At 33.6% G+C, this 27,326-nt stretch overlaps 1 protein-coding gene across 5 annotated transcripts; it reads left to right on the top strand.

Moving 5' to 3' along the window:
* Window positions 1-1,575: 1,575 nt before the first annotated feature.
* On the top strand, window positions 1,576-27,326 carry LOC142527741 (mitochondrial carrier protein CoAc1). 5 transcript variants are annotated; one of them, XM_075632655.1, is made up of 9 exons: window positions 1,576-1,770; window positions 1,869-2,255; window positions 3,168-3,253; window positions 3,346-3,553; window positions 4,871-5,003; window positions 5,206-5,390; window positions 5,574-5,702; window positions 5,861-5,951; window positions 27,109-27,326. In XM_075632655.1, exons 2-8 carry the CDS (start codon window positions 2,073-2,075, stop codon window positions 5,948-5,950), a joined length of 1,014 nt encoding a protein of 337 aa, XP_075488770.1. In that variant the 5' UTR covers window positions 1,576-1,770; window positions 1,869-2,072; the 3' UTR covers window position 5,951; window positions 27,109-27,326. The 5 variants fall into 5 exon arrangements, with proteins under 5 accessions (XP_075488770.1, XP_075488769.1, XP_075488768.1 ...); XM_075632654.1 differs by having other exon boundaries at window positions 27,044-27,326; XM_075632653.1 differs by lacking the exon at window positions 27,109-27,326 and adding an exon at window positions 6,497-6,775.

Raw genomic sequence — 27,326 nt, 5'->3', positions numbered from 1 at the left:
AGGTGGTTATTTTTATTCAAGAAGAAAAGGCTGATGTCAAAAAGGGAGAAAATCACAAATAACAGTTTAAGCCCTCTTATTCCTCGTCTCAGTACAAGAAACCACCTGGTGGAAGTTCTGATGTTGTAGTCATCATAGCAGCTCAAGTGATGGACATAGACTCAACTACTCTTCACACCAACCTTTCAGAAAATGATAGAACAAGAGATATAATTCTATTTACCTCTTGTTATTATTTTTCTTAAATTATCTCCACATCTTTTCAAGTCAATTGATAACAAGTTCATATTCTATTTAGTTTTTATTACTTGCACAAATAGCTAAGTTTTGATATCACTAGAAAATAAGAAATTGTTAATATAAAATTTGAATCTAAGTTTTGGTGATCACAACTTAAATTGATACTAATTTAAGCTAAATTACTAAATACATGAATCACTGAACTAAACTGACAAGACTATTAATGAAAGAACATCATTTGTATTGATCAACTATGCTGACACAAGATGAGACGAAAAAACTCATATAGACAAATCAAGTCGTCTAACTTAACTGATCTAATAAGCATCTACAACAGCTCGAGTGGAACCAAGATGTCCCCATTTGTTCTATGAGCAGAACAGATCAAATTTTAGATTAATCTGACAACATTCTCTTAAGACAACAGACTATCTCCGAGTTTATTCCAAGAGTTGTTAGCAAAGACACAATAAATGATATGTTGGTTACCCTTTTCAGCTAGTGTCCAAGGAATTTGAATTAACTGATACTATTTTTGGAAACACGACAATAACACGTGTAATTCTCTACATAATTATCGGCTACCCAATGCATATGTGTCTACCATATCTATTTATTAACATTATGAACCAACATTTATAAATGGAAAATGCATCAGGAATGAAAAACTATTGTTACATTGATCTTTATCAAGTATACTCAAATCGCACAATATCTCTTAAAAGTTTTATTTTAAGTTGTTCTTGCACACACAAAAATGTTCTATCAGATCGATTAAAGATCATATTATTCACTTTGTATTCTCACTTATCCTTTGATTACACGAGTTACTTTGATTACACGAGTTACATAGTATAGTGAGAATTATTGTAATTGTCGGAAGCCTGTTTCTGAACAGACCGAATTAAGAAAAGAGTGTGCTAGTAGTTTCGATTATGCTAGAGATAAATCCTTAGTCGAAGTGGTTTGTACAAATGATTGTACTGATCAAATCTTCTAGTAAATTCTCCTGGAAACAGAAGAAGAGGAGACATAAAAGCTTATTTTTCGAACTTCCATAAACAAACTTATGTCCTCCCCACTTTCAGTCATTTTACTTATCTTATTTTATTATCTGTGATGTCGACTTTCTAAGTTGAACTGATTTGTTGCACTGACATATATCGTATTCACTGAGTAATTTGAGTTGTTTTCGCACTTAAGTATTTCAGTAGTTTATTTAACTCAATCTGGTTGAAATATTAATTTAAGCCGTTAACATAACTTGAGTTTCACATTATTTGACATAATTTTATATCAGTTAATTCCTCCTCTCTAAACGATTATATTTGATCTTAACATGAAATTCTACCGTGCAAAACACATGCACACATATATTTAATTATTAAAATAAAATGCAAGTATTTATTTATATGTAGGTGGTGACGCTGCGATTCCGGAAAATTGATGAAAGGAGCGATTGTTAGGTTTCAGATTCAGACGAAAGATTCAATTTCATATCCTCTCCCTTTCCCTCTCAAGGCAGAGGAGGTAATCAATTGATTCTTCAGGCCAATATCTATAATACTTTGAAAGATTTAATTTGGGTTTCTGATTCGTGGGCTTGGCTTTTTTTTGGTTTGTTTCAGAAACAATCCGATGACGCTCGAATTGTGAAAATTGCTGCTTTCGAGATATTTGATGTGTCTTCATTCAATCGGAGAGGAGTGTGGGCTTGGGTGTGTTCTCAGGCCATTGCCTTTACCTATTGAGAGCAATTCGTTTTCTTTCCATAGATGGGATAAGGACTTTTATCAATTACAGAGTGGATAATCAATTTTTTAAACAACAATATGGTTTCCTCACAAGGCTCTACTCTATCTCCAAGATTTGCTGATGGATCTTCCGCGCCTGCTACGCTCAAGTATATTGACAGTGTTCCCGTCTATGTCAAAGAGTTAATTGCAGGAGGTTCTGCGGGTGCATTTGCAAAGACTGCGGTTGCTCCGTTGGAGCGCACTAAAATACTTTTGCAGGTGAAACTATGTTTTGGTGTCTTGTAAGTTTCGTGTATAGCTTTTTCTTTTACTGTCAACTGAGATTGGTCAAGCGCTTTCTATTGTATATGTCTCTCTAATGAAAGTATGTTACTAGATTAATTTTATTCTTAAATTTGGTGTGGTGTCCGCTATGATATTATATGGTATTACCGAGGATTAGGAGTTAAAATGACTATTATCTGAAGAGCATTCGACACTTGATAAACGCAAGGCACCGAAGGTTCTGGTTGCTAATCTCTTTATCCAAGAATCTGATTGTTGAGAAGACTCCAAATTGCCGAAAATCACCATTTTACATAGAGTTTGCATGAAAAACCTTTTGTTTGCGCTTGGATTGATGAATTTCAAATGTATTTTTGTTGTTTAGAGAAGTAACACCCATTAAACTCAAATTCATGTAAATAATAAGGATAGATTTCAAGTACTCCCAGTAATGGTGAAATTCATTTTTTTATTATTATTAATGCGTAAATAAGTTTCGTATTGCTAAAGTGTAAATAAGTACGATGTGAATTTAAGATTTAATATATTTTTCATTGTAAACAATAAAACTAATCGAAATCCATGAGTTTCAAATTTATCTCCCCAAGTGCTCCTTTTTAGGAATTTCGTGGCGATAATGATGCATAAAATATCATGATAGTGAGACGGACTGATTTCGTTTGCATAAATATGACACTTGTGTCTTGTTAATTATTCCCGTGCATTTGTTGAAAAATGGTTCCATAATCTGGACTCTGCAGTTTGGTTACCAAATGAAGTATTTTGGGCATTATATTCCTCACGGTGAGGATCTGATTTTCTCTTATGTGTCCACCGAGTATCTTTGGCTAAATGTGTGGTAACTGATTGATTTTTTATTTCTTTTTATTTTACTTGTGTTTCCAGACTAGAACCGAAGGTTTTCGTTGTCTTGGGGTCTATCAATCTCTTAAAAAGCTATTAAAACATGAAGGGATTGCTGGATTTTATAAGTAAGTTTAGAAGCACCAGTTTTGTGTCATGGCTTTTCTTATGGGATCTACAGAATACTAATATGTAATATGTATTACCTTCGATGATCCAGGGGGAATGGAGCTAGTGTATTTCGAATTGTTCCCTATGCTGCACTACATTTCATGACTTATGAGCAGTATCGGTCTTGGATTTTGGATAACTACTCTGCCTTGGGAACAGGGTCTATTGTGGATCTTTTAGCTGGTTCAGCTGCTGGAGGAACTGCAGTTCTATGTACTTATCCTTTGGATTTGGCTCGAACCAAACTAGCTTACCAGGTTCTTAGGCATTTTAATTTTTTTCGATTTCTAACTGTTTCTTTCTTCTCTTATTTGCATATTCTGAAGGCATCTAGTGGTGAAGTCAATTTTTATCACCTTTTTTCCTTAATTGCCACATTTCAATAAAGTAGAACTGGTTAAAACACGTCTTGAGCAATTTTGATATCTTTAATATTATTCTGAAATAGAAATCCATCTGGTACCTACCTATTTTGGGCATTGTGTGCAATACATAGTTATTTAGGGCGTGACACACTAAAGCGCTAGAGTACCCTGGAGCTTGAGGCGCAAGACGAAATGCACGCTTTATTGAAATAAAGCGCATTTGGATAATTTTTAAAATAAAATATATATAAAGTAATTTATACTATAATATTACATAAATTAAATATTTTTCACAAAGATAGCAAACAATATATATAAAGATTCATTAATAGATAATATGGCGTAAATCATAAACAGAAAAAACTTTAATAAAATTCATTAGTAAGTCATAAATTCATAGTATATTAAGGAAAAAACTTCAAATATCTAAATCATCAAATCTCTCTTCATCCTCCTTAATTATATCACCATCTTCCGAAACAATGGTGAGTCATAAGTGTAGAAGAAAAATTAATCATTGAATGACAAGAACTTACATATTTGTGTCACAATGACCACCCGTATTATTGGTTTCTCTTTTTTCAAATATATCTTCTTGTTTTTTTTGTTTTAGTTTTTATTTTCTTTTTTTACTTAACTAAAAAACACGATTTGATTTGTAATGGTGATACTGTAAGGAGTTGAAACATTGTAGATAATCATATTCAATAAAATGAGTGACAATAGGGGGAAAATTATAACAAAAGTATGCATAAAGGACTTCTGAACTATCTGATAAAAAATTCTTGCATAAATGAGTGACAATAGGGTTTTTTTAATCATAAAATAAAATAGCCACAAGCTTTGTTAGTTCGGCTTCAAAATTAGTTGGACTCGAGTTAATTTTATTTAACTAAAAAATATCAACATACTTTTTTAAAGAGCATGCTTCTGCGCCTCTCTCCGATGCCTCGTGCCTAGGCAGAGGCGCATGCTTTAAGTGTGCTTGTTTCAAGGCAACAGGCGCAGCCAGGCGCACCTTTTTAATAACTATAGTGTGATACAAAGAGTTGCATCATTGGCGTGTTGGTGAGACAGTGAAATATGACATCTTGGCCAACTTTTTATTATTATTATTATTCAAATCTTTAGATGGTAATTATTCAATTATCTAGTCATTTTGTTGCTGACTCATATTGGATGTTCATTGCAACTTGTACATGTTTTTAGGTTGCAGATGCAAGAGGAGCTATTCATAATGGTACAAGACAACTTCATACTCACCCTGCTTATAGTGGAATAAGGAATGTGATCCATAGAGTGTACAAAGAAGCAGGAGTACGGGGACTATATCGAGGCATAGGTACATTTGCATGGTGCATACTTTATATGATACGTATTTTTTAACAACCTCATGTTGACTCGTGTACTCTTATGACATTCCCCTCCACTTTAAGCTTAATTACGATATGAAGCTAACAGTTAGCCGTTGCTGTTACGGTGGGAGTTAAACTCTTGTATAAGTATCATGTACTGACCAATTTTCAATATCACGTTTCGAGTAGGTCCTACGCTCATTGGAATTCTTCCATACGCTGGCTTGAAGTTTTACGTCTATGAGGAACTGAAAAGGCGCGTTCCCGAGGAATACCGCTCTTCCATTTTAATGCGCTTATCATGTGGAGCTCTAGCCGGTTTATTTGGACAAACTTTCACTTATCCATTGGATGTTGTCCGAAGGCAGATGCAGGTACTGCAGTGTGGACGTCCTGCGTTATTATTTAATCAGACATTTAACGATGAACATCTATATTGAGAAACCGTGCGGAAACACGATTCACTTGATTTATCCTACCAATAACAGTTTTGTGGTCGAGTCATTAGATGTTTTACTTAGGCAGAGTATTTATCAAGAATTTAACAATTGTTACAGGTTGAACACCTGCAAATTTCAACACAAGGTGTCACCAGATACAAAAGCACCTGGGATGGGCTTGCTACCATTGCTCGTGATCAAGGTTGGAGGCAATTTTTTGCTGGCCTTAGCATTAATTATATCAAGGTACTGACTATTTGGTCATCGTCAGACTAGAATCTCATTTTGATAAACTAAACTCTAAGAACAGCCCCGTCAAGATACAAGAACTCATGTCAAAAAATGTGGATGGATACATTTCTGGTTTCTGAAATACTAACAGAGTTGTTGGATGTTGCTTGCAGATAGTTCCCTCGGTCGCCATTGGTTTCACGGCATATGACACTATGAAGACCTGGCTTCATATACCTCCTAGACAAAAATCGAAAGCTTAAAGTAAGACGGTTTAAACGTTTTAAAGTTTATTTACCAAAAGAGAACATAGGTTGTAATGGTTTAATAATAGTTAAGAAGTATGACGCCAAATGTGTTTTACATGGCAAATATGGCATCCCGTTTAGGGTAAGAAAAAATACCGAATTTTCGGTATACCGAAGTTACCGTACCGAAAAATATCGAATTTATCGAAATTTTTGATAAACCGAAATTTTCGGTACGATATGGTACCAATACCGAAATATTCGGTACGATAACGGTATGAAATTTGAATTTTTCGGTATGTATCGGAATACCGAAATAATATATATAAATTTAAAAATAAATAATATTTTTAAATAATAAAGTTAAATTTTTGAAAAATATAAGGTAATTTTTTTGGTATAAAACGATATATATCGATACCGTACCAAAATAAAGAATTTAACTTTTGTTTGGACTCATCATGTTGGAATAGTCCAAATCAAAGTTCAGTTAAGCAACTCGGCTCATAGTTGAGAATTTAAACTGTTGAGAAGTCTTATATCTGTCGTCTAACCTTACAGCTAGCTAGAGGACTTGATGTTGGACCTCGACTTGTTAAAAAGCTAACGGACTTTAGAAATAACAGGACCTCAGACATTGTTGCAAAGATAGCGAACGAAGAAGTCGAACGTGTTGCGGTTGAAGTTTATTGGCCTTCATTTATGTGTTGGATCTCCAGACACATGTTGCGGTTGGTGTTTATTGTCTTGATGGATGTGTTTTGTATATATCTTTCTTGATTTCTTTGACTGTCTTGAGGGATTTGTTTGTATTGGTTATCAGTGGCTTTGAAATTACAAGAGATTGAATTTTTTACATATATTTTCGGTATGACGGTATTTTACTGATACTGTGAGGCCCGGGGCCGAAGAGGGCGGGGGTGATCGTCGGTGCAATGAGGTTGCACGGACAATGAGCGGCTCCTGGCAGGCTTCTAGATGGAGAGAACATGAATGAACCGATCCCACACCAAATTGAGAGGGATTCCGAGACTGTTTAATGTAATGGACTGTACAGTTGAAGAGGGCTTAAAAGATTTGATATGTACTACTCATATCATGAAGGTGTATCTTCTTTTCGGTAGCTCATTACATAAGAACTCCAAAGTTAAGTGTGCTTGACTTGGGGCAATTTTGGATGGGTGATCTTCTTGGAAGTTTCCCAGGGTGCGTGTGAGTGATGACATAAGCACGCTGGAAAGATCCGTCTTGATACAGTGAGGACAGTCGTCGAATCTGGGCGTTACAGATACCATACCGAAATTTCAGCATATCGACTTTTCGGTATGGTAACTGTATAATTTTTCTCATACCAATATTTTCGGTACGGTATCTAAAATTTCGATATGGTATATCGTACCGACCACCTCTAGTTGTCATAATAGAAAATGTGTTTTTAAATATAAATGTTAAATAAATTAAATAAAACAGAGTTAAATGTCAAATACATAAAGTACAAGATAGATAATGCAAAAATCTCAAGTTTCTTATATTATTTATCTAAAATTAACACAATATAATTTTCATAAATTGAGATTTTAGAGCCGCTTGTCTAGAATGCATCATCGATGTTACTCAATTTTCCACTTTGCATTTTGTTACAATCTCAGGGAAATAAAAAACATTGTCCTAATTGTAAGGGAAAATAATTTTTTTGATCTCTTGACATTTATTATTTTTGGTCTATTAACTTGTCAAAAATTGGTTTTGGTGTACTAAATGTTTTTTTAATGCTTTTAGTCATATTTCGATAGATTGCTAATATGACATCGAAAATTACTGATATGATATCGAAAATTGCTAACTTATCCGATTTCAAGTTACGTTTTCAACAATTAAAACAACATAGCCGAAAATTAAAAGTTAGTGCATTAAAACCAAAATTTGAAACTTTAATGGACCAAAACTCAAAATTGGACAACTTATGTACTAAAAAAATTATTTTATCCAATTATAACAATAACTCAAAATCATATTAAACTTCCAAACTTTAGGTTAGGCTATATATATATTATTGAGCTTAGTTTTAATGGTCATATAATTACCTATAGCTAATATACATCATTTATTGACAATATTAAATTATGTTAGTGAAATCAAAGTGTTCGTTTATAAAAAACTGAGCGTCTTTCAAAAAAAAAAAAAAAAAAACTGATGGCGAAGTACATTAACCTCAACATAAAGATAGTAAATATATAAGAGTAAATAGCATAATACAGGTATATATATAAATGTAAGTATAATAATAATAAAAATATATCTCTTAATTGTTTTTAATAATTTTTAAACACATTAATTATGAGTAGGTCTCCTATTCATAGGGGCGAGCAAGATTTCGGTTAAACCGAATTAACCGACCGAATCGAGCCAATTCGGAAATTCGGTTCGGTTATTTCGGAAATTCGGTTTTCAAATTAAAAAAATTCGGTTATATCGGTTAATTCGGTTCGGTTACGGTTTTCAAAATTTTTAAATTGGTTAACCGAATTAACCGATATAAAAAATATTATTATTTAATAAATTTTTTTATTTATCAATTTTTTTTAATTTTAAAATCGATATAATATGTATTAATTGTGTTCAAATAAAACTTATAAATTTGTGATGTGTGTGATTTTATGTTTTTATGCATTTGTGTAAACTATAGTGTTAAAAAAATTACATATATAATTAAAGTTAAATCACAAATTTTTTTAAACTAATCGGTTAATTCGGTCACCGACCGAATTAACCGATTTTAATTCGGTTCGGTTTTCATCGGTTATGAAAATTAATTCGATCGGTTCGGTTATGGATAAATATTTCGGTTCGGTTCGGTTATGGCTAATTCGGTTTGGTCGGTAACCGAATTAACCGAATGCTCACCCCTACTTTTGACATGAAAAATAATACTTTTAACTTAAATCATCGTATATCACACAATTTTCTCATAACATAACTAACGAAAAATGACATTTTTCAGTAAAAAATAATACTTTATACATAAAAGTAATAATTTAATGGATTGGATCATATCAAAAATTCGTATTACAAAGTTAACTCATCAGAAGATCTCACATTAGTTTTTTTTGCCTATTTTAATATCCATAGCATAAAACAAGTTTCTTACTCATGCACGCGTAACCCTACATCTCCGAATAAGTATAGAAATATGTTTCTAGGGAGACTTGAACCTATGATCTCGCTCTGATACCATGTGTTAGGATAAAAAAATGTATATAGAGGGATGTAAATAAACACTTTGAATTGAAAATAGACTGTTTTTATAATCTCAAGCGGTGTGAGCAGCTAGAGTGAATTTTCCAATCAGACTGAGTACTTCGAACTACTAAAATAAATGGCAAAAACTTGTGTAAGATAGTCTCATGGGTCGTATTTTGTGAGACAGATATCTTATTTGGGTCATCCATGAAAAAATATTACTTTTTATGCTAAGAGTATTACTTTTTATTGTGAATATTGGTAGGGTTGACCTGTCTCACAGATAAAGATTCGTGAGACCGTCTCACAAGAGACCTACTCAAAATAGATAAATGCAAAATCGGCTCGATATGCTTGGTGAATATTATAAACTTAATATCAGCTTAGATGAAAAAAAAACAGTAAATAAGTAAGACAAGTATTTGTTTCTGGAAATTCGACGACTGTGTTTTTACGTCTCTCATTCTTATGTTTTTAGAAGGATTTTATTAGAAGATTTGATCGGTACAAATCTTGTACAAACCTATTTCTGCTCCGTTCAACAACCCCATTGAACTGAAACTCATAGCAGCTAACTGTTTAACTTAATCTGCAAAGAAACAACTTTCTGACAGTGAAACGTCTCTTACCTCTCACTTTAAATAAATAATACTAGAAATTTTTTTTTTCCACAAAGACCGAACCATACCAAAACATGAATCCATATTTTTAAAAAAATCGGAATTTGTGTTAAAAATCCATAAATCGTCAATCATAAAAACATACGTCAATCATAGAAATCTAACGTCTATCCTTTTTTAAAAAAAACGAAATAGAAATATCTTTAAAATAATCCTCAAATCTATATCAAAACTTTCATTATCATAATATTGCGGAAAACGTAAGGTCTTCGGGAGTATACTGTCATGTCCAATCCACTCAAGCGCCCGAGTCTTCCTCAACATCATATAAGTAACGAGTAATACATATATAGAAACATGCATTTAAAATAATATTTTTAATAAAATAAGCTGACACAAAAAAACTCGTAAACATATAAATATTTTCGTAAATCATTTAAGCAGATAATATCGTAAAACATTTCCTCTTAATAAATTATTTTATTGAAGTTTGATCCTTGAAAGTGACTATCATTTATCATTTATCCTCTGTTCGATTGATCAATCTATATACCAAGTATCTGGAGGCGGGGGGCGTCAGCAACTCTCGTCACTGGGCCGTGGCCAAAAAATAAGTTCACGGCCAAAAAATAAGTTCACCGCCCTTTCTTAAGATGAATCACCCAAAAATCCTCTGTGTCACTATAAATTATTTATTTATAATTCCAAAGTAGGGAAAAAAATAAAATAAATAATGAAAACAAGTGCTAGGATGACCTTATATCAATACTTGAGTGCATGAAATTTACAGAGAGGACAAACATTCCACTGTTGCAGCCAATTTTCCATGCAATACACATGATGTTCATGCCCGCAATCTAGAATAGCAATCTTCTCCTTATGCTCATCCTTTTCACATACCACACATGTCTTGTCGACGCTTTTCGCATGGTTATATGTATCCCCGTCAACTCTAGAGAACAAATACCCATTCACAAACTGATCTTTTGGATTTGCAAGTAGCTGATTAATCTTGAAGTTTTCACTTGCGGCACGACCAAACAGACTGAAGTAAGTATATTCTTGATTAATATTCCACAAATGTCTGGGACAAGACCAATCAATTTCATCAGATTGTTCGTAATAGAAAGGAACTTGATCATTAGAGGCAGCAAAGTTTGGCAAAGGGTTCGGAAAAGAATCAGAAACCTACGGTGGTCGGAAGTTGAAAGCCATTTGCACCAGTTGAGATACGTATTTGAAGCAAAGTTTTTTTTTTTTTTTGATGGAAGAAATTGAGAATGTTTGGACGATGAGAAGTATTTATAGAACCATAATTAGGAAAATTGATAGGGATCGGAATGGGATTCTATTCCTAATTTTATTGTAATAAGGTAATATTAATGAGATATTTCTAATAATAACTTTTTAAAGTATTTTTAACTAATAATTCAAAGTAAAAATATGGATATAAAGAAGATAATTACTTTATTAAAAGTATCTTGAAACAATAAAGTTTTATATGGGAGTTTTAAAAATATAAAATTATATAAGCATGACCATTGAAAAACAATATATATACATCAATCTGTTAAATCCACGGGAAAATAATTAATTTACAAGATAATATGTAGTTATTTTAGAATACATATTCCTATTTTTATTTTACATAAATGCATAATTTTATATTTATATTTATAATAATATTTCTGAGCTACCAATTACTGATATTGTCCAAGCTAATTCATCACATATTCTCGAATCTAATATAAAAATCGAACTAAACAACAAAATCGAGCTATATATTTTCCAAAAATCAAGGAAATATTCATTACCAGGTGAAACCTAGAATTTTAAATTTCTAACAATTTATGTAACCATGCCAAGATGCACATCAGTCTTGAGGCAGCGCCGCGGCGTTACAGAGAGGGCAAACATTCTTCTATTGCAGCCAACGTTTGATGCAATGTATGTGATATTCATGGCCGCAATTCTGAATGCTTTGATATAACCTTTGAGCCTCTTTAATCTTTACAAACAACTCTGCCTCTGCCTGAATCATAAATACTCTTACAGGTTGAGTATCTACTACAAAATCCAAACCAGAAAGACAACATTTTTCTATTAAGTCAGATACACTGCTATTGATCAAGGACATATTGCATACTTTTCTGCTCAAAGCATCGGCTGCTGCATTAGACTTTCCTGGATAATATTTTATTTCGCAATCATAGTCTTTCAACAAATCTAACCAACGCCTCTGTCTCATGTTCAGCTCCGCTTGTCAAAAGAGGTATTTCAAACTCTTATGATCAGTGAATATCTCAAATGTCTCCCCATACAAGTAGTGACGCCAAATCTTTAGCGCAAAAACCACTGCTGCTAGTTCCAAGTCATGCACTGGGTATTTAGACTCATGTGGCTTCAACTGTCGTGAAGCATAGGCAACAACACGGTCATGCTGCATTAATACACAACCCAGTCCTTGATGTGAAGCATCAGTGTGCACTGTAAATCCTCCAACACCTGATGGGATAGTCAGAACTGGAGCACTAGTCAATCTCTGCTTAAGTTCAACAAAACTAGCCTCACATGCCGGTGACCAAATAAATGGTACATTTTTTGTGTCAGCTGGGTAATTGGCCTCGCAATCTGTGAGAATCCTTCAATAAATCTTCGATAATATCCTGCCAAACCCATAAAACTACGCACCTCAGGAACTGATGTCGGTCTACACCAATTGATGACTGCCTCAACTTTACTCGGATCAACTGATATACCAGCACTCAAAATCACATGTCCAAGGAATACCACTCTATCCAACCAAAACTCGCATTTGGATAATTTAGCATACAACTTTTCAGTTCTCAAAATCTGCAGTACAACTCTCAAGTGTTCGACATGCTCAATTTCAGATTTTGAATAAATAAGAATATCATCAATGAAGATCACAACAAATTGATAGATATACCGTTGAAACACACGGTTCATCAAATCCATAAATACCGCAGGTGCATTGGTCAACCCAAAAGGCATAACCAAAAATTCAAAATGCCCATACCTGGTACGAAAAGCAGTCTTAGGTACATCTGTCTCTCTAACTCTTAACTGATGATATCCGGATCTTAAATCAATCTTAGAATATACTGAAGAACCCTGCAACTGGTCAAAGATATCATCAATCCTTGGCAAAGGATACTTATTCTTTACTGTGGCTTTATTCAACTGTCTATAATCGACATAAAGCCTCATAGACCCATCTTTCTTCTTCACGAATAAAACCGGAGCACCCCAAGGTGAAACACTTGGTCTTATATATCCTTTAGCCAATATATCCTCAAGTTGTTCCTTTAGTTCCTTCAGTTCAATTGGCGCCATCCTATAAGGAGCTCTACAAATAGGCTGTGTACCTGGCATCAACTCAATGTTGAACTCAATCTCTCGGACTGGAGAAAATCCTGGAATTTCATCTGGAAATACATCTGAAAATTCACTAACAATTGGAATATCTGCCAATTTAGGTACTGACCTTGAAATATCAATTGCATAAACCAAGAAACATTCTGCTCCTTTCTGCAACAAACGAGTCATGGACAAAACAGATATCACAGGAATCTTAGCTCGAGAACCCTTACCATAAAACGTCCAGTGATCTGTCATATGAGGCCTAAACTTAACAATCTTCTGAAAACAATCTACAGTAGCCCTGTATCTTGTCAACGTGTCAATACCAACTATGCAGTCAAAATCAGACATCTCCAGCACAATGCAATCAAGCTCAATGACATTATTCTCATAACGAAATTCACAACCACTTAACATTTTAGCAGACCTCATCACTTTGCCCAGTGGAGTAGAAATAGATAAGGTAGATGATAATGGTATAGAATGCAACGAATGCAATGTGACAAAGTGTTCAGCTATGAAAGTATGTGATGCACCAGTATCCATCAAAACATAAGCAAGATAACCTGAGAGAAAACAATTACCTGAAATAACATTATCTGGAGCATTATGTGCCTCATCCTCAGTGAGTGCAAAAACTCGGGCCTGCTGTCTAGGTGGCTGTCCTGCCCTGTGACTACCACTCTGTTTGTTCTGATCTGACCGATTTGATTGCTGATAGGAATGAACTGTAGGAGTCTGGTGATTCTGGTGAGGTGTCTGTCTCGATGATCCCACACTGAGATATATCACTGCCACGATTAGGACACACTCGAGCATAGTGTCCCACTTGGTTACACAAGTGGCAAGCTCCTGAGACTCCTCTACACTGATCGGTATAATGTCTACCACCACACTGACCACAAGTCGGGCCTGAATAACCAGTGCTCTGAACTGAATCAGACTGTCTCGATCCACTAGAACTCAAAAAATTACTTTCATGTCTCTTGAATTGCTTGCTTCTAGCCCTAAATTGTTCTCTTGTTTTGCCACTGTTTCCGCCACTATTACCCTGTCTGAACTGTTGTTGGAACTGTGGCTGTTGGGGTCGTTGTGAATATTGAGAACCTCTCTGCCTAATGATTCCAGTTTCAGCTCCCTTGGCTCGATCAAGAGCCTCAGCAAAAGGGTTAGGCCTTCCGGTATTAACAAGGTAAGGATATCAGGGTTAAGACCATTTATGAAATGATCGGCCTTAGCTTCTTCATCGGATGCTACATGAGGACCAAATCTCAGTAAATTCGAGAACTTGGCAACATAGTCCTCAATATTCAGATTTCTCTGCTTTAAATTTGCAAACTCGGCTCCCCTATCTTTCCTGTAAGAGGTAGGAAAGAAACGCTGATAAAATTAAGATTTAAAAATATCCCAGGTAACAATCGTACCTCGACCCTCTAAAGCTTTCTTTGCCATGATCCACCAACTCTTAGCAACATCTAATAACTGATGAACAACTAATTTGATTCTACGATCATCTGGATACTCAAGAGATTCAAATAATTGATCCATATTCTCCAACCAGTTCTCACACTCTAATGCATTCTCGGTACCCTTCAACATCGGTGGGTGCAAAGACTGAAATCTGGCTAATAGTATCTCCATCGAAGTCGGAGTTATATCCATCTGAGTATGAGTAGCACTGCCCTGATCTTGTGCCAATGGTATATTCTGTCTAGGTCTACCACGACCTCTACCACGAGTAGCCATGTCTGATATACAATATATCAACACATATAAAATCACAATATCATAATCATCTCAATCTTGTATCAATCATCTCTGGCTCTCGAGATTCAACAATCTCAAAAATCTCAAATAAAGCTCAACAATATAATATCTCAATTATAATCATGTATTTCACATTATGGTACAATGATAATGCTAGCAAATATATCTCATGATCAAGCAATTCGAACTGACTCGATCTACCCTGTTCTCAAATATCTTACGCTCTGATACCACCTAAAATGGGGCCCCGGGTCCGACATCTAATATTAATGATTATAATTATAACAGACCAAATGATTGAGTCAAATACATAATGTGTGGTTCACAAATCCACAAAAACATCTTCAAAATAATTTAAATGTCTCAAATGTTTGAAATATATGTTTCAACATGCCAAAATAAACTAGTGGCCAAATTAATCCAAACATCATCAAATAGCTCCTAAGACCCGAGAATCCCACTCTAACTCGTATCTCCTCGCCTGGAGCTGGACTCTGGCATCCCAAGCCTCGCCTCACCTACCGTCAAGCACATGAAAACAAGAGGTAGCCGACGTGCCGGTGAGTATAAACCCAGTATGATACAATCAATAACATATGAGAATTAAAATTTCACATAGTTCATATAAACTCATAAAAGATGCAATATAATGCAATGTATGATCAGAAGCTGTGGGCTATCAATAAATCTCAAGATCAAGTGAATCATCTAGTCATAGGGTACCCAAGGAAAGAGAATCCCCCAGCAACATCCACCGACTCATCCGCTCGGGGTGGTTTGTTGTGTTCTACAATCCCAGGACTATGGTGCGCCTATAGAGAGTGTTCAGGCCATAGCAGCGACCTCCGCATACACTATGCCAACTCAACTATAGCCCCATACGTCCAACAAATCAATAAATCAAGGCGACCTCCGCCATATCAAATTTGAATAGATAAGTGGCTCAATATGCAATGTAATGATGCATTTCAATCTCATCAAGTCAATATCATAATAAGCACATCTCAAAAGATCAATCATCAACAAATCACAAGTAATTCATCAAGCCATCGGATTTTCAATTTAAAATAAAAATGATACTTTTACCTTGTATGTTACTGACCGTAACATACCTTTCAATTATTACCAAAAGAAGATCAAAATATATGGTTGAGAAGTCTTGAACCTCTGAATTCTACTATAACTCAAGAACTTTGATCATCTATTAAAACATATTAGTTTCTGTTCAAAATTCATAAGTAATTCAATATTACTTCAAATCAAGATCCGCAAATTAGATATTCAAGAAAACTCAAATCCTAACAATTGTGTAAAGAATGAATCCGTATCGTTTCTTAACCGTAATATGAAATAAAACATTCATTGAATCATTTTATCAAACATGTGGCGTGCGTGCTAAATAGTTAGCTCCTTTACTTTGCCCTTGTCTTCAATTCCATTTCTTTTCAAAATATCAATACATACAATATACATAATCAATTATTTAAAGGAGCTAAAATCAATTGAATCTTCATTTATCATATACATAGCTCATGAGATGCATTCTAAGGAAGAATCTACTTACAACCAAATAGAGATAGACTAGTCTTGGCACTTGGTGATGATTATACAAGATCAAACCACAATAGAATCCATTAATATCATTTTCTTAAGCTTTCAATCCCCCGTAAGTCGAAAACTTACCAATAAAAACTTACAACTCAAGGAATCCAAGAACAAGACAAAGTAATAACTTACCTTGATCTTTCTATTAGCGTAGATGAAGATACCAATTTGGATTGAAGGAATAAATCAAGAGAAGATAGGAGGGAAAGAAGAAAAATGGAAGTACCCTAGCTTCTAACCGATGGAGAGAAATGAGGATGAGAAGAAATGATACAAAAATCATTCCCCAATCTAATATATAACATCCAAACCTCAAAACACGTTTTTTTTACAAGTGTTGGGCGCCATGGCGCAAGGGCGCGCACCATACTGCCCAACACCCAAAGTTTCAGCACCGGGTGCGCCATCGCGCGGGAGAATTTGCGAAAGTGATCAACGAGAAAGTTGTAGCTCTATGTCTTGGCTTGCATCTCCAATTGACTTCATGTAATTTGGAGGTCTGAGTAAAAAGTTATGCTCAATCTCCCAACATGTGTCAGCGCAGGAACGACGATACAGACGACACACTTCGGGCCACTTTTGTCTCGTCTTCCCTAATGATTTGACCAAAACTCAAAATAAGAAAGTTATAGCCTTATGTCTTATCTTTTAATGAAAGTGGACTCACATCAATTGGATCAATATACAAAATATTATGCTAAAAACCACAACTACTGCCACATTTTTCATACCGTTTCTGCACTTCCATTACCTATTTAGCTCAAATTCAACCTTTGATTCTACCCATCCATTATCTATTTCATTCTATAACATTCATTACCATTCATAACGTAAAGTCATAAACCATCACAACTACTTCCACAATTTTATTTTTTTCAAAATTTGGGCATTACATTAATTATTAAAAAAGGAATCATAATCATCTGATGCATTTCTTGATCCAAATTGCAATATGTTTTTATTTGTGTCTTATTTTGATTCAAGTTGACTCAAACGAGATAACCTGAGGAATGACTCAAATTCATAAATTCATTTATATAAGAGTCTAAAAATTATAAAATCTCGACTGATTTATTTACCCATTCAAAGAGTAAGATGAATTAATCCATATATTCAGTTTTGATATGTTGCACACCTATGTGAGCACCAATTAGTTGTCACTCACCCATTAGATGCGCAATTTTTCTATATTTCATCACATCCAATGGGTGAGTGACATCTCAACGGTGCTCATATAGGTGTGCACGGTAGTTGTACAGCATATAAAAAATGTGTGTGTGTGTGTGTGTGTATATTGTAAGGATTATTTTGTCCGACAGATGCTCAAGATAACAAGAATATAAAAATTATATGTAAAATAGTGAATTTGTGTTTAATCAGAATTAAGTGTTGTGCCAGATGTTACAACATCTCGGACAACATGTAGCGGAATATTATATTTTGCAACACAAATTCACTTTCAATAACTAAATGGACGAGATTAAATATGCACAAGTATAAATACTTGTGCGGTGCCTTATGGCAAAAATTAATCACTAGAAAACATAACCGTTTACAAAAACCTAACACTAGTGATTATGACAAAAATCATTTTTCTCAACAAGTTGAGAAAATAAAGCTTTCTAAAAACAACCAACAATATTAAAACATGAATAAGAAAGCAAAAAAAGAGATCCCTAAAAACACGAGCAGCTAAACACGATCTTCAGCCAACATCGTTACAGATGTTGTCTGTAGATATTGGCAACATTCAGGGCAACACGTAAACCAGCACTCTTCAAAACAGCAACGTCTTTGTAGAATTATTTGTCTCTGAAATCTCGACGTGCAAAAGTGCATCAGTTATGCATTCATGAAAACCTCTAAGCGAATAGTGGAAACCATATAAATCGAAAAAGCTCTCTCTTAAAAGTATGCGTGAATCCTCAATCCAAGAGCTCTCTCCAAAGTACGTGTATCAATAATCGAGAAGGCTTGTGCACAAGAGAGAGAGAAGAGAGAGTGAGAGAGAGAGCTTCAACAATCTCATTGATCTCTTATTTATAGATGTAGACTTTTATTCCTCAAGGAAACCTATTTCACAAGGAAAGTGAGAGTTTAATTAGAAATAAACTCCTTTTAAACATTGATATCATATCTCATTAAATCATTATCATAAATATAATATCTATAAAAGACAAACCCAATATTCCACATAATCTTATCAAGAATGAAATTAGATTTAAGGAAGATATTATATCATAATAAAATCTTAACATAATTATCTAGAAAGGCAAAACCATAATAAAATATTATACTCAATCAAATCAACAAAGAATAGATAATATTAGGGAAATCAATTTAATATGGAAATTATATTTCCCTTCAATCTCCCCATTTTTGCCTTTCTGGACAAAATCAAATCAAACTCAATTTCTCAGTTGAACTCCAGTTAACTCCCCCTTAACATGAGAATTTTTCTCCTCCTGAATAAAATCAAGTTGGTACGGGTGTTGTTCGTTGTGTTGGCAACACTTGAGACAACACCTGCAAAAATTATTAACAGTTCATTAAAACAGAAACACATCAGGGAAGCAGAACCTTAACAAAGCAGACATTAAAAACGAAATCAAGCAAAGGTATCAGATAGATGGTATCATTTGGTACTTTCAATTCGCACTCCCTTGAGTTTGAGTCACGTCTTCTCCCTTTTTTTGTCCAGAATGGACATCTACCTCCATAGCCAGACGATAGTCAGAAACTAAGTTCTCGTAGGAGACCAGATCAGCTTTGGCCCGTACTCACTTACCAAAATTACCGAGATAATTGCGTCCAAAATCATTTCAAAATAATTTCCAGAATTGGAACCCACATCGATTTTAACACCACTGAACCATCAAAAATCACAAATATTGGATTTCTAGCAAAATTCGGATTTTCATCGAATTTTCTCTGTTGAAATACTCATACCTCATGACACAACAATATTCACAATGTTATGTTTGTGCATGACCTATTTATGCCTAATAACAGAATGTAACAGAAATGAAAACATGAGAACAAATATGAGATATGTTCACAAATGAAGTGTTTTCACAAGTGTTGACAACATCTTCTGACAACACGCACAATTCCAGAAAAAACAATTTTGATTTTTCTGCACACTTGAAATTTTTTTTTTTTTTTACCATAGAAGTGGTAGCTCCCACAGTAGAAGAACGATCTTCTTTTGGACTCCTTTAGGTAGCTTTTTCCATTTTCTTCTATTTTCCTTTCTGTATTGAATTCAGAAGAGGTAGCTCCCACACTAAAAGTACAGTCTTCATTGGACTCTTTTAGGTAGCTTTTTCTATCTTTTCTTCTGATACAGAGCATATTCATGATTGATTTTGCTTTTTACTCAATCTTTTCAAGTCACTTTTCGTATGCGACAATGTCATGGAGTACATGATCATTTTTCAACTACTTTGTGATTTAATCAGATTGTTAACCATATCCAAGTGTGTCAATTAAATAGAACAAGAAATTGTAAGTGCACCAGAAGATTGTACATCATTGTGATAACACATCATATAACAGTATGAATGTAATACATAATGCCGAAATCCTAAAAATGCACATGCATGTTAGGTGTTGTCCGAGATGTTGTAACATCTGGGACAACATCTATGAATGATCAGGCAGAACACATGCTGAGAGATTTCCTAAGGTTGGAGAATCTCTCAAAATCTAATGCTTTTGTGAATATGTCAGCCAATTGGTTATTTGTACCAACAAATTCAATCCGAATCAATCCTATTTCTACTAAATTTTGAATAAAGTGATGTCTAATGTCAATGTGTTTTGTTCGAGAGTGTTGTACTGGAATTTTGAAATATTGATTGCACTAGAATTATCACAGTACACAGCTAAAGTTTAACTTTTAAGTCCATAGTCTTCTATCATTTGATTCATCCACAAAAAATTGAGTGCAACCACTTCCTGCTGCCACATATTCGGATTCAGCAGTTGAAAGTGACACAAAAAGATGTCATCATGCATTTGTTTTATTTGTAAACCAAAAAAGAAACTTAATTCACCAACCATTCTCATTTCAAATGTAGATGACATGCACTCAACAAAATTATCAGCATGGCTTTGAGATGAGGAACCAAAGATTATATCATCAACATAGACTTGAAAAATAAGAATCTCACCTTTAGATTTCTGAATAAAAAGAGTTTTGTCTACCTCACCTCGTTTGAAGCCAATTTCCAGTAAATATTCACTCAATCTGTGAGTATAAGGAGCTCATGCAAATAAGTCCAGCCATCTTTCGGTAATCCAATTTTTCTTTCTTTCGAGTTTGGACACCTTCATGCATACTTCCAATTATTTGAGATGATGGATGATTTTTCTGAATTTTACTTGGAATATTCTGTCCATCATCTACTGCGTCATCATCGTTATTCGTTTCGTCCTCAGCTTCAGTGACTTCAGTGTCAGGTGTTGTGCTAGGTGTTGCAACATCTGGAGCAACATCTGCATTTTCCAGTATGATTGAAATTTCCAGTAGGTCTTCCACATCATCTTCAGCTGTTTTCTTTTTCAAATCTGCACAGTCATCAAAAGCAACATTAATGGATTCCATAATAGTCCTAGTTCGTAAATTAAACATGCGGTAAGCTCGACTATTAATTGCATATCCCAAAAACAAACACTTATCACTCTTTGAATCAAATTTTGCAAGTTGATCCCTGTCATTCAAAACATAGCACACACAACCAAAAACATGAAAATATTTAAGGTTAGGCTTCTTTCCCATAATTATCTCATGCGATGTCATAGTCGAACCACTTCTCAAATACACCCTATTTGAAATATGACAAGCGGTGTTAAGGGCTTCTGCCCAAAAACGCTTTGAAATGCACTTTGAAGTCAACATCACCCTTGCCATTTCTTGAAGTGTTCTATTCTTACGTTCGGCTATCCCATTTTCTTGTGGTTTCTTTGGAGCAGAAAATTCATGTGAAATACCTTTCTTGTCACAAAAAGATGAGAATGAGAAGTTTTCAAATTCCTTACCTTGGTCAGTCCTTATCCTTCTCACCTTCAAATTATGAAAGTTTGTAATCCTTGTGACCAATTTTTTAAACACATTGAAAGTGTCTGATTTCTCCCTAATGAAACTTATCCATGAAAACCGTGAGAAATCATCAACACAAACAAATGAATACTTCTTACCTCCAAAACTTTCCACTTCCACAGGACCCATATGATCCATATGTAGCAATTCGAGGCAACGTGATGTCCCAAAGTGGGGCAACATGTGATGTGACACACGAGTTTGCTTACCCTTTTGACAGTCTCCACAAACATATGGTGTACTAGATGATAGGTTAGGCATACCTCGTACATCATCGTACTTACTCAAATTCTTCAGGGTTTTCAAACTAGCATGTCCAAGTTTTTGATACCCTAGGTCGAGTTCACTAACTTCTGCATGTTTGCATGAAAGTCCTTCACCTATTTGGTAGTAATTGTCCGAAGACCTTGTACCTGTCATAATGCACAAGTTAGTTTCATCAAACACTTCACACATATGTTTATCAAACTCGACATGCAAATTATCATCACACAGTTGGCTTATGCTTATCAAATTCGAATTTAATCCTTCAACATGAAGGACATTGTGGAGCTTTGGTAGTCCTTCAACATTTAATGTTCCCTTTCCAACAATTTTTTCTTTAGCTCCCCATCCGTAGGTTTACCCTACCACATTTTTGTTCAACATAATCAATGAGATGTTCTCGTGATCCTGTCATGTGGCGTGAGCTTCCACTATCAAAGTACTAATGACCTGCAGTGTTAGTTTTTAAAGAATTATAGACAACATTACAGTGAGTTTTTACCTTTGGTACCCAAATTTGTCTTACTGTAGGTCGACGGTTGGAGATGTTGCGGGAAGTGTGGTGCAAAATTTGGGGCAACATCCGCCTCGGTTTTTGATTCATGCGATCATCCTTGAGTTTATAACAGTATGGTCTGATATGACCAGGCTTAAAACAGTAGTGGCATACATACCTTCGTTTTCTCTTCTTAGGAACAGGTGGAATGGGTTGTTTTTTCGGTGGAGAGCTTTTGATTGAAGATGTAGGTCGTGTGGATGTAACATCTTTTTCTTTCACAAAGAGAGTCGACTTGGATGATTCACCAATCTCAAACATACTATCTTTGAAGCCTAAGCCCTTTTTATCATCTCTCCCCATCAAAAGTATGGAATCAAGCATGGATGTGCTCGAATTGAACTTGGATAATGTTTCAGTTGTCTTTTGAAGCTCTTCTTTGGTCTTACCCAGTTCTAAGTCCTTTTTGCTCAGAATTAATTCAAGTTTGGCAACCACGGCTTTTAGATTGGTGTTTTCCGTCATAAGAGTTGAGTTAAGCTTATTTCTTTTGGTCCAATCCTCAAACAATTCTTCATACAGTTTTTGAACACTCTCAAGAGTAATCTCTTCATCATCAGCTTCTCATTCATCATCTCCACTCGAATTTCCAGAAGTTGTGGATTTCAAACACACTGATTTTTTGTAGATGTTGCGGCCAGGTGTGGCAACACCTAAAGGATTCACTTGCAACCAGTGTTTTTCTTCATTCCTTGGTCGAAACTGTTGTTGGACAGGAGGTTTAGGAGCTCGTGGTCGAAGTGCTCCGTTTGCAAGTGATGTGTCCATTAAATATTTCTGTCAAAACAAAATAAAAACCAGAATCAGCACTTAGTATATCAAGAGTAGGCTCTGATACCACTTGTAAGGATTATTTTGTCCGACAGATGCTCAAGAATATCAGAATTATATGTAAAATAGTGAATTTCTGTTTAATCAGAATTAAGTGTTGTGCCAGATGTTACAACATCTCGGACAACATGCAGCGGAATATTATATTTTGCAACACAAATTCACTTTCAATAACTAAATGGACGAGATTAAATATGCACTGGTGGTCGAAGTGCTCCGTTTGCAAGTGCGGTGCCTTATGGAAAAAATTAATCACTAGAAAACGTAACCGTTTACAAAAACCTAACACTAGTGATTATGAAAAAAATCAATTTTCTCAACAAGTTGAGAAAATAAAGCTTTCTAAAAACAACCAACAATATTAAAACATGAATAAGAAAGCAAAAAACGAGATCCCTAAAAACACGAGCAGCTAAACACGATCTTCAGCCAACATCGTTACGGATGTTGTCTGTAGATGTTGGCAACATTCAGGGCAACACGTAAACCAGCACTCTTCAAAACAACAACGTCTTTGTAGAATTATTTGTCTCTGAAATCTCGACGTGCAAAAGTGCATCAGTTATGCATTCATGAAAACCTCTAAGCGAATAGTGGAAACCATATAAATCGAAAAAGCTCTCTCTTAAAAGTATGCGTGAATCCTCAATCCAAGAGCTCTCTCCAAAGTACGTGCATCAATAATCGAGAAGGCTTGTGCACAAGAGAGAGAGAAGAGAGAGTGAGAGAGAGAGCTTCAACAATGTCATTGATCTCTTATTTATAGATGTAGACTTTTATTCTTCAAGGAAACCTATTTCACAAGGAAAGTGAGAGTTTAATTAGAAATAAACTCCTTTTAAACATTGATATCATATCTCATTAAATCATTATCATAAATATAATATCTATAAAAGACAAACCCAATATTCCACATAATCTTATCAAGAATGAAATTAGATTTAAGGAAGATATTATATCGCAATAAAATTTTAACATAATTATCTAGAAAGGCAAAACCATAATAAAATATTATACTCAATCAAATCAACAAAGAATAGATAATATCAGGGAAATCAATTTAATATGGAAATTATATTTTCCTTCATATATATATATATATATATATATATATATATATTATGAGCATCATTGAATTTACAAATAAAACTTTGTGAAATGTTGTTTTCCAAAAATATCCCAAAACCAACAGAATTCCATCGTTTGAATCTAACAACCATTCTTCCTCGTACAGGCACAGGTGCCACAAAGAGGGACAAATTTAGAGATCTAGTATGATTCTAATAGATTATGGGAATTTGATTGTTAATATCTTATTGGACCAAAATTCAAATAATCATTTATATATCCCTAACAAAATATTAAATTTAAGATTTAATTTTTTTTAAAAAAAACTATTAAACAATTGTTGGGCTATAACCCGATCGGACTCGTGATCGGTTCTCGCTCAAATCGACTGGTCCGGTACGATTTTGAAAAGACTGATATAGTATGAATGACAAAAGCTTCAAAAAATCTAATAAACTATTTCTAACAATCACTTTTTATTTTTTAACTATCAAATTCAAAGTAAAAATAAAACAAATAATTATTGTATTAAAGGTATCTTGAAAATAATAAATTTTTTATATGGGAGTTTTAAAACCAGAATATATATTTATAAGATATATCTATTTCTATTATTAATAAGTTTCCTCGTAATAAAGCCAAAAAATTTGGTATCATGATCTGTTTTTATTTACTTATATTAAAATGTCAAGATTTTGTTCATTTAGCGCAATTGATATATTGATGCTTTCTAAGCAGAAGATCATATGTTCGACTCTAACTTGGTCCATTTTATTGAACAACTACCATTTTAATTTTTTACTTTTTCTAAATTTATTATTTCAAAATTTCAATTTATTCACTCACTATTTTTCACAATTAATGTATGTTAAAAAATTATTATTAACCCAACCGCTTGGTCGACTGCTTGAACTTTTAACCGGCTGTCCACCTACAACTTAAAGAAGTTTCAACCGTTGGAAGATTTTCAAATAAAACTTTGCGAAATGTTGTTTTCCAAAAATATCTCAAAACCAACCGAATACCATCCTTTGAATCTAACAACCTATTTGCCACTCTTCCTCGTACAGACAAAAGTGACACAAAGAGGGACCCATTTAGAGATCTAGTATGATTCTAATAGATTATGGGAATTTGATTGTTAACAACTGATTGGATTAAATTATATTAACTCATGTAAAAAGATAATAAATAATATGAATCAATGTTTTTATAAAGGACTGGTGATCGATCCGGTCTATCTTAAAAAACGGTCAACCAAGTCAGACCGATTTAATCGGATGGTTGAACATAAATATTGTTAAATTATATAAATATTAATATAAAATAAATAATAATATATTTTATATTTTAAAACCTAAAAGATATATTTAAATGTAGAATTTTTTTAACCAAAATGTAAAAATTAAATAACTATATACATATATTCAAAATACCAATTATTGTTATATATATTTTTTAAAACAAAAATAATAGATTAAATAAACAGAAGTACTACTAAAATAATATTTTAACGAAGTTCAAAATTCAAATAATCATTTATATATCTTTAACAAAATATTAAATTTAAGGTTTATTTTTTTAAAAAAAACTATTAAACAATTTTTGGGCTATGACCGGATCGGACTCGTGATCGATTCTCGGTCAAATCCACTGGTCCGGTACGATTTTGAAAACACTGATATAATATGAATAGCAAAAGCTTCAAAAAATTAAATAAACTATTTTTAACAATCATTTTTTTATTTTTTAACTATCAAATTCAAAGTAAAAATAAAACAAAAATTCAAAGTAAAAATAAAACAAATAATTATTGTATTAAAAGTATCTTGAAAATAATAAATTTTTTATATGGGAGTTTTAAAAACAGAAATTATATATATAAGATATATCTATTACTATTATTAATAAGTTTTCTCGTAATAAAGTCACAAAATTTGACATCATGATCTGTTTTTATTTTACATATATTAAAATATCAAGTTTTTGTTACAAAGTTCATGTAGTGCACTAGATATAGTGATGCTTTCTAAGTAGAAGATCTCAAGTTCAACTATAATTTGGTATATTTTATTGAACAACTCTCATTTTAATTTTTTCCACTTTTTCTAAATTTATTATTTCAAAATTTCAGTTTATTCTCTCACTATTTTTCACGAGTACAGTATGACTTTAATTTAATATAAATCAAATTAATTATAAAACAATTGTACAAACATACAATATGTGTCAATTGTTAATAATAATAGAATGAGAGTAGACGAAGGAGAATCGAGCTCAGCTAGTTGTCATTAAGTGTGGGAAAAAAATACCGAATTTATCGAAATTTTTGGTACACCAAAATTTTCGGTATGGTATGGTACCGATACCGAAATATTCGGTATAGTAACGATATAGAATTTGAATTTTTCAGTATATACCGAAATAATATATATAAATTTTAAAATATATAATATTTTTAAATAATAAAGTTAAATTTTTAAAAAATATAAGGTAATTTTTTTGGTATAAAACGATATATATCGATACCGTACCAAAATAAATAATTTAACTTTTGTTTGCACTCATCATGTTGGAATAGTCCAAATCAAAGTTCAGTTAAGCAACTCGGCTCATAGTTCAGAATTTAAACTGTTGAGAAGTTTTATATCTGTCGTCTAACCTTACAGCTAGCAAGAGGACTTGATGTTGAGCCTCGACTTGTTAAAAAGCTAACAGACTTTAGAAATCACAGGACCTCAGACATTGTTGCAAAGATAACAGATGAAGAAGTCAAACGTGTTGCGGTTGAAGTTTATTGGTGTTCATTGATGTGTTGGATCTCCAGACACATGTTGCGGGTGGTGTTTATTGTCTTGATGGATTTGTTTTGTATATATCTTTCCTGGTCTCTTTGACTGTCTTGAGGGATTTGTTTTTATTGGTTATCACTGGCCTTGAAATTACAAGAGA

The sequence above is a fragment of the Primulina tabacum genome, chromosome 15 (assembly GCF_025594145.1).
Source record: "Primulina tabacum isolate GXHZ01 chromosome 15, ASM2559414v2, whole genome shotgun sequence".
Lineage (NCBI taxonomy): Eukaryota > Viridiplantae > Streptophyta > Magnoliopsida > Lamiales > Gesneriaceae > Primulina > Primulina tabacum.
This window is presented reverse-complemented; position numbering and strand designations above follow the sequence as displayed.

What these genes read in the sequence shown, in the direction of transcription:
- LOC142527741 (XM_075632655.1), top strand. Translation starts at nt 2,073, where the DNA reads ATGGTTTCCTCACAAGGCTCTACTCTATCTCCAAGATTTGCTGATGGA. An exon ending in GCACTAAAATACTTTTGCAG is followed by an intron (nt 2,256 to 3,167) that starts GTGAAACTATGT and finishes TTGTGTTTCCAG; the next exon opens with ACTAGAACCGAAGGTTTTCG. An exon ending in TTAGCATTAATTATATCAAG is followed by an intron (nt 5,703 to 5,860) that starts GTACTGACTATT and finishes TGTTGCTTGCAG; the next exon opens with ATAGTTCCCTCGGTCGCCAT.